Below are 12,146 nucleotides of genomic sequence, written 5' to 3' on the forward strand. Positions count from 1 at the left end.
GGAAATCTGGTGATTCCTAGACAATAGGGCTAGCTGTATTTATAAAATATGTTTTATTTTTATGGCATTTTATTGTTTTCAAAGCACTTTCATGTGTAGTATTTTGTTTGTTTTACCCATTTATTCTATGAGTTTATCTTACTTATATAATTTACCTCTTGTTTATTAATAGCCTCTAATCAATCAAAGAGTAAGCCTAGAAGCTAGAATGATAGAAACTTATAACAGTAGAGTGATTATTTCTTTCTGTCTGAAAAATGTTGCACCTGGTAAGTTGTGTCACAGCTGAAATCCAGCATTTTGGGGTTCTGTTATTCCAGAATCACCTAGGGAGGAGAAAAATGATGGCAGAGGAAGGTGAGACAAAACATTAAAATCCATATACTCACAAAATATGGTAATATTACACTTAATTCCCAAAGGCTGTCTAACTTTATAGGTTGAGATTTTGTTGATGGTATTTCTGAACTCTTACTTTCTTGGATTATATTTTTAAATATAGTTCTGTGTCATTGTTTTGGTTTTGATTTCAGAGTCTACAGTTATATATATGTATATATATATATATGTATATGACATTACTTGCCTGTCTTCCTTTTCAACCACTTTTTTTTTTCTGTTGGTATTTAGTGATCATTTTTCTACAATAGTTATTCTCTGTCTCCTGGTAATGCTGATATGAATTATGTGTGATTTTATTTGCATTCCTTATTGATTATACAATTTTGGGGAAGATTCACATTCAGGTAGCAGACATTACCCTCCAGATCTTGAAATAACTAAGTCATCACTTTCTATAAAGTCTCGAAGAAGATAATATTCACAGAATACAAAAGAAAAATAGAGGGAAAAATCTCACTTTATTATCAACATTAACGGAATTCTCTGGAAAGACGCGTTAGAGAAGTGCTTCTCAGACTTTAAGGTGTTTACAAACCACCCAGAGGCCTTAATAAAACACAGATTCTGATTCAGTAAGTCTGAGGTTGGATCTAAAATTCTGTCTTCTAACAAGTTCTCATATAAAATTAATGCTATTGGTCCAAGAACCACACTTTGGATGGAAACATACCACATATTAGTCAAAGCCTAATGGAAGGCTTTTCATTCCTTTCAAGGTCAAATTTTATCACATCTGTAACCAGGGAAGAGAGGAGTGCTCAGCATGCTGAACAGAAAAGAAGAGAGTAGAATAAAGAAGTCTCTCGCCTCATGGTCACCCATCTTTGATAACAAAGGAAAATCTGAAAGCACACCCCACCGAGCTGAATTACCAATGATTAGTAACATCATATCTGTAACAATGTTTTTTCCTTAAAGTCTATTTTATCTGAACTAAGTGTTGACTACAAATATTTTGCTTTCGAATAAATTTTCCTCCTACATCTTTATTCTTTAACTTTCAACTTTTTTTTACCCTATTTTTTAGCTGAGTCTCTTGAAAAAACCCATGACTCAATTTTATTGTCTTATTTTAGTCTGACAGTCTTTCCCATTGAGCTGAAGATGTTAGTTCATTTACGTTGAATTACATTCTACAGAATTATTTTGTGCTCATTATTTGTCCCACGTTTTCTGTTTCTTCCCCTACCCGCTCTTTTTTTTTTTTTTGGTCTGTGAAGACAAGATGCATAATAATGACATTTTACTTCTATTTCTTAATTGAATTGAGCTCTCTACACTAATGGAAAAGAAATGACAAAACAAAATATAGCATAAATAAATCTGAGGTTTAAGAGTTTATTCACACTAAAATTAGCCAGCAACTAAGCCAGCGAGCTATACACCTTGCTTTCAGCAGGAGGATAAGTTGCCATGTGGAAAAAAGAAGAAAGCTAGGAAAGGGATGGAATGATTTGTTTGAGAAAAAGAAATTGTAAAATATTTGCACCTAAATGCAGATAAGTGGACAGAAAATAAAAAGATTCGGTTATCATCTTAATAAATAACATTCCAGATTAAATACAATTTAAAAAATAGCACTCTTTGTTGGAAAGGCTGATGTAGTATAAAAGTCTAAACTAAAGATCTAAACTCAAAGTGTTTATTTTAACTGAATATATTCCCTCTAAAAGCTTTCAGAGGTAATTTTATTTTAGTGTGGCTTGCAGCTGGATTTAAATATATGTTGGAATGGGGTGTGAAATTTGGCTAGGTGTTTTACTTGAAGATTCACTAGGGGTTGGTCAGCTTATAATTCGTGTTTCCTGTTAACTACCTAGTGTGTGCACAGTTTGAAGAGCTTGGTAGCTTTTCTTTTATATTATTTGAACTAGTTTTTGCATAGTAATAAACATTTCAAGTCACATATTAGCAGATCAAGCCTAAGTTAGCCAGCACAATATAAAAAAACAAAATCAAAGGGCAAAAACAAATTCTCCTTAACTTTCTATAGGAACTAATTCCAATAGTGGGGATCCACCTATATGTTTATGTATGTGTATGTGTGTATTTAAGAGTGAAAAATAAACATAATATAGCATACTAGATGCTCAATAATAATCTTACTAGTATAGAAAGCCTAAAAATCTAAGCACACAAACATTAGTAATTTTAATACATGTTTGATATGGTAGGAGATAAAAATAATTGCTTGGGGTCGTAACTCATAAGGAATGTCCTACCTAGATGAATAAGTGAAGTGAGTGCTAAAGCTTCTATTTGCTCCTAACATCGTAGGTATTTATCCCCCAAAGTTAGAGCTGGTTTTAACAGGCCATATGTGTGATGGACAAGAGATAAGTCCTGGGCTCTGAGGAGGGTTGGAGAGCAGATCAGAGACCCCTGCAAATGGCCCAGTGGATAAACTAGAGATTAAATAGTCAGCTCGGCAGAAGGAGGTGGTAGAGATAATTGACTTATTTTGTCCTTGGTTCTGAGGGGAATTAGAAAAGAAATCTCCCCTGATATTTAGTAACCACAAGCTCCCTCTCACTTGAGTTGAAACAGTGAATTCACAATATGTATATAGCCCACTAAACACAGAGACAAAAATTTAGTTTAAAGTGATTCCAGATTCATGGCACCCTTTTGTGGCCTGGAAGAGGAAAATGAAAATGCTCTTTTGGAGGGACACGTTTTAATCCTCAAAGTATTCCTATACATGAGGCATCAAAGAGCTCATATTTTTTAAGAAAAAATGAAACAAATCACATGTTAGTAAAATTGTATATTTAAAAAGTATAAAACAAATGTTTAATATGTCAAAAGAAATAAAAGAGAGTATTAAAATAATGATTAAGAGACAAAGGACAATCAAATTTCTCAAAACACTTTTGAAAAAGAGCCAATAGACCTTCTAGAAGTGAGAGATACAATATCATAAACTTGAGCAGTTTATCGCAGCCATGGAGAGAACAATGAATTGTCAAGTAGAACTGAAATAATTACCCAGAATGCAACACACAGAGACAAAGGTATGGAAAATATGAAAGAAAGGTTGAGGTATGGTGGATGGAGTGAGAAGTTCATGCATTCCTTTACATTAACTGTTCAAAAGGAGAAAAAGAGAGAGTGAAGGAGATGTAATATTTGAAGAAATAATAGCTCAAATTCAGGGATATCAATGAATCTCAAGCAACATAATAAAAATAAATTCACCCTAGGAAAAATCATAATTTACTTACAGAAAGGTAAAAGCAGAGACCAACACTTAACATAAAAGTAGTCAAAAAAAAAAAGGGGGGGGGGTAAGAAACAAAAAGTTGGACAAACAGTACAGGTGATATTGTGGTACGTAATTCAACATCATTGGACTAAATTCTACAGTTCAAAGGAGAAGGCTGTCAGATTGAAATAAGAAAATGAAATAAGGCAATAAGCTGTTTTCAAGAGATTTGCTCAGAACATAAAGGTAAAGGCAGGCTGAAAAGTTAAAGAAGGTGAAGAATACAGCAGAGAAATTCTAACCAAAGAAATATTGTTTCAGATAAAATAGACTTTAAGGTAAAAATATTTTCAGACATAAAGAGAGTTAATATTCAGTGAAAAAAGGGTTCAATTCATTATTTCTCTGGTTGAAAGGATTAGAATGAACTTTTTTAAGAAGACAGTTTTGATTTGTTTGGTTTCATAAAAAGAAATGGAGTTCATTCTGGTGGTCAACATAAACCACTTCTTAGATGTGTGACCTTGAGGAAATATTTAAACTTCTAGAACCTCAGCTTCCTAACTGAGGAAGTAGAATAATACCACTTAACTCTTGTTTAATAATTACAAATAATTCAGCTAAAGCATGTAGCACTGTGCCAGTCACATAGCTCTATTGATGTCAGAATAGTCAAGGAAAAAGCTGTTGGTTTTACATTGTAGTATCTTTACATAAACAGAAAGATTAGGCCTATAAATTTATTTTGGTTAGAAAAATAACCCTTGGGCTGTCTAATTTAGTTCAAAGATAGCTATTCTCTTATAAAAACCTCACTACCCCAGAGGCTTGTTATATTTTAAAATTTCATTAAAAGTAACATTTCCTTTGACATCAACGCAGACAGAATATGTGGAGGAATGTCCATTTTTGCCAAACACAGGATTGATCTGAGATCAAATCAGAACTTTATAGAGATGTGTTTTGTAATCTTTAAAACACTATGAAGTTGTTCAGTTTTATTATCCACTTAATGCCAGCTAAGAAAAAATATTTATTTTTTTTACCTTTATATACTGTTCTTTTAAATTAAATTGCTAGGTTTTTAAATTTTTTTATTTTATTTTTTATTTTAATTTTAATTTTTTTATTTTTATTTTTTATTTATTTATTTTTGGCTGTGTTGGATCTTCGTTGCTGTGCACAGGCTTTTCTCTGGTTGCAGCGAGCAGGGGCTACTCTTCATTGTGGTGCGCGGGCTTCTCATTGTGGTGGCTTCTCTTGTTGCAGAGCACGGGCTCTAGGCGTGAGGGCTTCCTTGGTTGTGACTTGCGGGCTCTAGAGCGCAGGCTCAGTAGTTGTGGTGCACGGGCTTAGTTGATCCGGATCTTCCCGGACCAGGGCTCGAACCCATGTCTCCTGCACTGGCTGGCAGATTCTTAACCACTGCGCCACCAGGGAAGCCCTGGACAGTTACTATTTTTTAAGAAAGTTTTTTTTTTGTAATAGGAAAAAAGCTTTAAAATGGCAGTGTTTTATATATATGGGTCTTTTTTTTAACATAAAGATATCTGGAACTAGGCAGTCCATAGAGGGTATAGCAATTTTATAGTCATCAAAGATAAGTGTTTAGACCATCAAGTCAACATTTCAGGCACCAGGAAGGGGGAAAGAAGGGGACAAGGATAGAGATGCAACTTTCAACTGAGACAGCTTCCTTCAAGGAGCCTTCCAGTTTTCCTAACTACACTTCCATTTATATCACATTAGGCAGAACATAGTCACTCAACCGAAATAGATGCAAGACAGTCTGGGAAATGTCGTATTTTGGCTGGGCACTTTGCTTCCCTGAATAACGTTAATGTTTTGTTACTAAGCAAAAATGAGACCTAAATGTCCATCGACAGATGAATGGATAAAGAAGATGTGGTATATATATACAATGGAATATTACTCAGCCATGAATAATGGCTCAGAATGAAATAATGCCATTTATAACAATATGGGTGGACCTAGAGATTATCATACTAAGTAAGCCAAAGACAAATATCATATGGTACTGCTTATATGTGGAATCTAAGAAAATGATACAAATGAACTTATTTACAAAACAGAAATAGACCCACAGACATAGAAAACAAACTTATGGTTACCAAAGGGGAAGGGGGGAAGGGATAAATTAGGAGCTTAGGATTAACATATACACACTACTATATATAAAGTAGATAACCAACAAGGACTTACTGTGTAACCCAGGGAACTATACTCAATATTTTGTAATAACCTATAAGGGAAAATAATCTGAAAAAGAATAGATATATGTATATGTATAACTGAATCACTGGAAACTAACACAACATTGTAAATCAACTATACTTTAATCAAAAAAAAAAGCAAGAAAGAATGGGAGGATGAATATTGAGTGAACGATTTTCAAGTTTCATTGTAGTTAAGAAGGATTTCACACACATACACACACATACACACATACATTTGAATATACAATCACAAGTAGAGTAATCAGAGATTCCTTTGAGATTGTGCTCTGGCTATTTCTATACTAATAAACCTAACCAGGGTAAGAAGAGGAACAGTGTTAGTTTCTTTTCTGTTCATATGATAAAGGTTTCAGGAAATATTTCTGCTGCTGTGTTTACCATGGAGAATAATATTATTGAATTTAGATGCAATAAAACAAGATATTTTAATTTAGTCCAATATAGTAATAAAATAGATCAAAGCTTTAACTAGTCCTTCGCTAACTATCATGGTCCTATATACATTTCCCTACACTTTAAATGAATGTTTCCCTCAAAATAGGCATGCTTTGAAACAGATGTGCTTGTGTTAATATTGACAGTTCATAAACAACACTTCTTGTTCCTTTAAGCTTATCACTATGAGAAACAATGAAATGAGGCCCGAGCCATCACAAAGCCTAGACACTAGATTTATCATGTTTGCCACATATTATAGAAATGTAACTCATTTTCATTTTTTCCACCTTTGTCTGCCTTGCCTACAGGCTCTACATTGATGGTCCCTTTGGAAGTCCATTTGAAGACTCACTGAACTATGAGGTTAGCCTCTGCGTGGCTGGAGGCATTGGAGTAACTCCTTTTGCGTCAATACTCAACACTCTGCTGTATGTCATTTTGATCCATTATGTTAGTCCAAGTAGAGAACTGTCAATATTTCAGGCAGCTCTCTTTCAGTAAGAAGTAATTCCTTCCAGAATTCTTTTACTTACTGTTCAAGGAACTCCATTTACTGACTGATAAGGGGAATAACTGAGTGATTCTCAATACGTGGTCTGTGGCTTTCAGCGTGTTCTCTTGTAGAATAACGTCAGTATCACAATTATGCATCCCTCTGTCCTTTTCCTCTGTTAAAGTCATTCCACCAGCCTCTGTTTCTTTACTTCCTCATCAGGGGCAAGTGGCATTACTAATGCATTTAGTCAACAAATATTTTTGAGCACCTATGTGCCGATTGATCTTATAGTTTCTGGTAATACAGCAATGACTAAAGAGAGTCTCTGCTCTTAAAAAGTTTACATTCAAATGGGGCAGAAAGAAAATAAACCAGTGAAAAATTCATAAATAACATTATTTCAGAAAATATTAGAACTATGATGAAGAGAAGAGAGATTAATGGGATATAGAAATAAAGGGCCCAGGTTATTTTAGAAGTATGGTCAGGGAAAGCCTTTCTGAGGAGATGACAAATGAGCACATCATTCCTTGGTCTGTTACTCAGCAAATTTATAACAGACTGAAGAATAAAAATTTCAAAGGTAAGATTGCTTAACCAGGATATACTTATTCAGTTATTTTAGTTCTAGGATTATAAGCAATAATTAATGGACAGTAATTGTCATGAAACCCACAAACAAAATCTATTCTGTTCACTTTTCAAGAAAACACAATTTGCATTAAAAGTTTGTTTTATGAAGTACTAAAAAAGAAGTAATAAGTTGAAGTGATGTGTTTGAATGATATTTTATTTCAATCTTAAATACTTGATATAAATTTGGGACTTTTTTGGAGGTTCTTAGAAAAAAAACTATATTCCAAACCAGAAATTGTTTCTGAAAACATTTTGCAAGTTATTTGGACACCTAAAGTTTAAAAAAAGGAAGAATATTTTCTTAACCTCAAGCCTACTTCATAATTATAAGGAGGAATCCAGACTTGGAATTGTGAGTTGCTAGAATGCATTACATAGTAAGTGGTTGTGAAATCTCTTTCTTTAACAATTATTAAGATGGGGGTAAACAACCAACTTTCTGGAATGGTTTTGGCTCATTTTGCCTGGAAGCCAGGGCAAGATGACCATTGGAGCCCTGTTGAGTGATAGAATTCGCTGAAAATAGAGAACTTTTTTTTCCTGAGATGCAGAGCTGATATTATTCTAATCCAGGAGTTTAGTTTATTGCCTTCAAATGGAAATGGGTGATATGCATATAATATCCACAAGCATGAACACTTAAATTCATGGAGTATAGCATATCTTTGAGTCAGTATATTGCATTTTAAATAAATTTGGGAGTTAAAGTAAGTGGTATGTCAGATGCTAGAATGTAAATGACTTTTTTCTATAGGTTGCTTACTAATGAGAAGCAAAATTTCAAGTATAGGGATTCTTAATTTTTTTTGCCATCATAATCACTATCATGTTATTTTAATTTTAAAGGGATGACTGGAAACCATACAGGCTTAGAAGACTGTATTTTATTTGGGTGTGCAGAGACATCCAATCCTTCCGTTGGTTTGCAGACTTACTATGTGTGTTGTATAACAAGGTAAAATTAGGTTTGTTTTTACTTTTGCGGCTTTCTAAATTTAAAATAAATTATTTTATTTCAAATTGTAAAAGTAATAAGTGCTCGCTATAGAATAAACCAGAAAATATGCAGATAAGTTGGGAGGAGGAAAAAAAAAATCCCTTAAACTTAAAAAAAAAAAAAGAGGTAACATCTGTTAATAATTTGGTACACATCTTTTCAGATATTGGTATCTGTGAATTTGTGTGTGTATCTAGAACATGTTTTAACATGGAATGTTTTAACATAGAAATGTATGCATATGGCTGGTGATGTATGCATATAGGATACATATGCATGCAAATGTGAATGCATATGAGATTGTGACAGAGGACAGATAGAGGAAAACATCAACAGGCAATTACTATTACACCTTTCATCCTTTGTTCTAGTAGCTCTTATCTCTTATCTCCACCTTTGATATTCCAAGTTAGATCATCAGCAGACTTTTGGCACAGTATACAGAATTTCGAAAATCCCAAATTCTAAGTTTTATTCCTTACAGAGATGAAAGCAGGCATTTTCGTCTATCCTACATGTAACCTGTTACTTATCTATTAATGTATCTATCTTTATTTTTTAAGTTATTCAAGTAATACACATATGCATCTTTGCTACAAATTTTTCTAATAATCCACATGAAGCAAAATCCTCACCCAATCTGTGTAACCAGATGTAACTCACGAGCATTCTATACATTCTACCATACTATTTGTATTGTTCTGCACATTGCTTTCTATAAACTTATTACTATCTAACCAGACACAAAAGGACAACTGTTGTGTGATTCCTCTTATATAAGGCACCTAGAGTAGTCTAATTCATAGAGACAAAAAGTAGAGTGGTGGTTGCCAGGTTTCCAGGAAGGACAGATGGGGAGTTACTGTTTAATGGGCACAGAGTTTCAGATTGGAAAGATGAAGAAGTTCTGAAAATGGATTGGTGGTGATGGTTGCACAACAATGTGAATGTATTTAATGCTAATCAACTGTATACTTAAAAAACGGTTAAAATGATCAGTCTTATGCTATGTATATTTTACCACAATAAAAAAAAAAGTGCAGATTCCTGGGGCTCACCAAGGGCCTGCTAAATCAGGAGAAAAAAAAAGGGAGAGATGAGAAGCCATTGATTGGATTTGAGCATACTTATATGATTGTAGATCATCTTGAGAGTGTGTGTGAATATACCAAGCCTCGGGGTACTGCAGTTTCTAGAGGGGCAGAAGATGAGTGGTCTTCTGTAAAGGAGATTGGTCAGTAAAGGAGATTGGTCAGAGTGGCCAGTGAGGTAGTAGGAAACCAAGAGGTAGTTCTATCCCTGAGGTAAGGGAGAAAAATCTTTCAAGAAGAGCATACCACTCTCAAATGTGTGGGTATTTTTTCTAGGTTAATGCCTGAGGCTGGACTTCCTGAGTTGGAGGCTCTGAGGACTTAGGGAGTGAATTTAAATTTTTAACGTATACTAAAAGAATGTCCCCCAAGGAGGCTAAAACAATTTACATTTCCACCAAAGAATATAAGAGAAATTTATTCCAAACATTATATTACCAATCTTTCAAATTTCTATCCATCTCTTAAACAGTGGCGTCTCACTGTTATTTTTCCCTGAATGTTAGTGAGATTGAACTTCTCTCCCTATGCTTACCAAACACTTGTATTACTTCTCAGATTTCCTAATTCTACCTTTGCCTGTTTTTCTAGTTTAAAAAAATTGTTTTGAACTGATAGAGAGCCTATACTTTTTTAAATAAAAGGCTATAATTGGATCCAAGATGTGGAAAGGCACATTTGAATAACAGATGCTTTATAAGGCAAGTAGCAGGGCAGGAAAGGAATAAAGGAAAGAAAAAAATATAAATTGCTGGACATTCGAAGTAGTTCAATCTTAAGATTTCTTCTCAAATTTTTTGGTGGATATGCTTTACCCTTAGGATTCCATGGAGTAAATAATATGAAAGAGTAAAACTAGTGTAAATAATGTGGTGATGATTATCTCTACACACACCTCTGTATACCTGTTTCGATTTTTCACATCAAGAGGATGAACACTGGTCCTTCAATTGTGCCTCTGAGGAAGATGTTAAAAAGAAGTCTTTTTTTATTTTCTGTGTTTGCAACTGAGTTACCAAGTTCAGTGTGTTTGTGCGTGTGTGTGTGTGTGTTTCTTTAGTAGATACTATTGCTTGTTTTCAATGAGGGATAAGTTAAAATGGAGACATTGAAATCATTAAATACATTATTTAAGCCTGCATACTTCTCTCTGGAGGCTGTGGGCACCAAACACGTTATTTTTTTTCTTTTTGTTTAAATTAATTTTTATTGGAGTATAGTTGATTTACAGTGTTGTGTTAGTTTCTACTGCACAGCAAAATGAATCGGCCATACATAGACATATAGCCCCTCTTTTTTGGATTTCCATCCCATTTAGGTCACCACAGTGCATTAAGTAGAGTTCCCTGTGCTATACAGTATGTTCCCATTAGTTAAGAGAAAAACAAATATCGTATATTAACGCATATATGTGGAATCTAGAAAAATGGTATAGATGATCTTACTTCCAAACAGCAGTTATTGATGCAGGAGTTATTGGGGTGATCTCAGAGGAGCATCCTGGTAGACATTTAAGACAAAAATCAATGCAAGTCATGTGTTTTGTGAGGTGCTATCCATTACTGGCACCTGGAAATTCCTGTTTCCTCACAATTAAAATTCATAAACCCTGATCCAATTCCTGAAGGGCCTTAAAATGACTTTAGTGTTTGGGTATAACTTGAGGCAGCTGTGGTATGGAATTTAATGATTATATTTTAAGACTATTATGGGTGCTGAGAATCATCACTTATCACTTTAAAAGTAAAATATGTTTTTATTGGGATTTTATAACTTAGAGTTGCCACCTGTCAGAAAATGAATAGTTTTAGATCTGGAAGAAACCTGCAGGATAATGTCATTCAACTCTATCATTGTCCTGATGGAGAAACTGAGGCCCTTTATAAGTTGAGTAGCTCCCTAGAAATCTCAAGGTCAGACAGTGATGGCAGTAGAAACAAGTCTCTAGCCACCTGCCAGGTGCCCTTACTATTATAAAGGGTGCCGGAGGAGTGATGTAACCTCACTTAATTACTCCCTGTTTGCAAAATGACTTCTTTTGCATTCCTGAACCTTCTATTTTGAGCCCCAATATATGTTCATTAAAAAATTATTACTTTCACACTCTGTAAAAACAGTACTTGAAATCAATTGATCCTTTTGCTGCAATAAGGTCCAGCAAAGCCATACCATCTCCAGCAAACCTACTACGCCCACTGATGCTCAAGAAATAGTTTGGCTGTTGAAGAAGTGCTGGTCTCTGCTAAGCCTTTCCTCAGGTTCTACACATCAGATACTCACCTCTGTTCTCCAGAGCACACCATGGTTATGGTGTTCCTTCCATGGTGTTCCTTCCTTCTCTTCTACTTTTTGTTTTTTTTTTACTTTTTGACTCCTTTTCCTTATCTTTCAGCATCTCCTTATTTCAGGGTGGTGAAAGGAGGCCTTAAGAAGAATACTATTTTTTTAAATGTAGATTTCAGAAGTCAGGATTCAGTCAGAGCAAGGCCAGAGTCATTAGCAGATTCATTTTTGCCTTCTGGTAAAAGGATGTCTATGGGGACAAAACTCTTTTACCCCCTTTGTTGAATTCATTTCTCTTCAGATAGTTTTCTTTGCCAGTTTATTTTTCAAGATTTCAAAA

General features: G+C 34.3%; 1 protein-coding gene across 2 annotated transcripts in view; it reads left to right on the forward strand.

Annotated features, from left to right (window-relative positions):
- Positions 1-12,146, forward strand: part of NOX4 (NADPH oxidase 4) — a 142,965-nt gene that overhangs the window by 115,807 nt on the left and 15,012 nt on the right. For both annotated transcript variants that reach the window (XM_036862588.1, XM_036862589.1), the window contains 2 exons: positions 6,612-6,731; positions 8,282-8,390. In XM_036862588.1, the coding sequence (XP_036718483.1) occupies positions 6,612-6,731; positions 8,282-8,390 (229 nt within the window). The remainder of the gene's footprint in view (positions 1-6,611; positions 6,732-8,281; positions 8,391-12,146) is intronic.

Source organism: Balaenoptera musculus, chromosome 8 (genome assembly GCF_009873245.2).
Source record: "Balaenoptera musculus isolate JJ_BM4_2016_0621 chromosome 8, mBalMus1.pri.v3, whole genome shotgun sequence".
Classification (NCBI taxonomy): domain Eukaryota; kingdom Metazoa; phylum Chordata; class Mammalia; order Artiodactyla; family Balaenopteridae; genus Balaenoptera; species Balaenoptera musculus.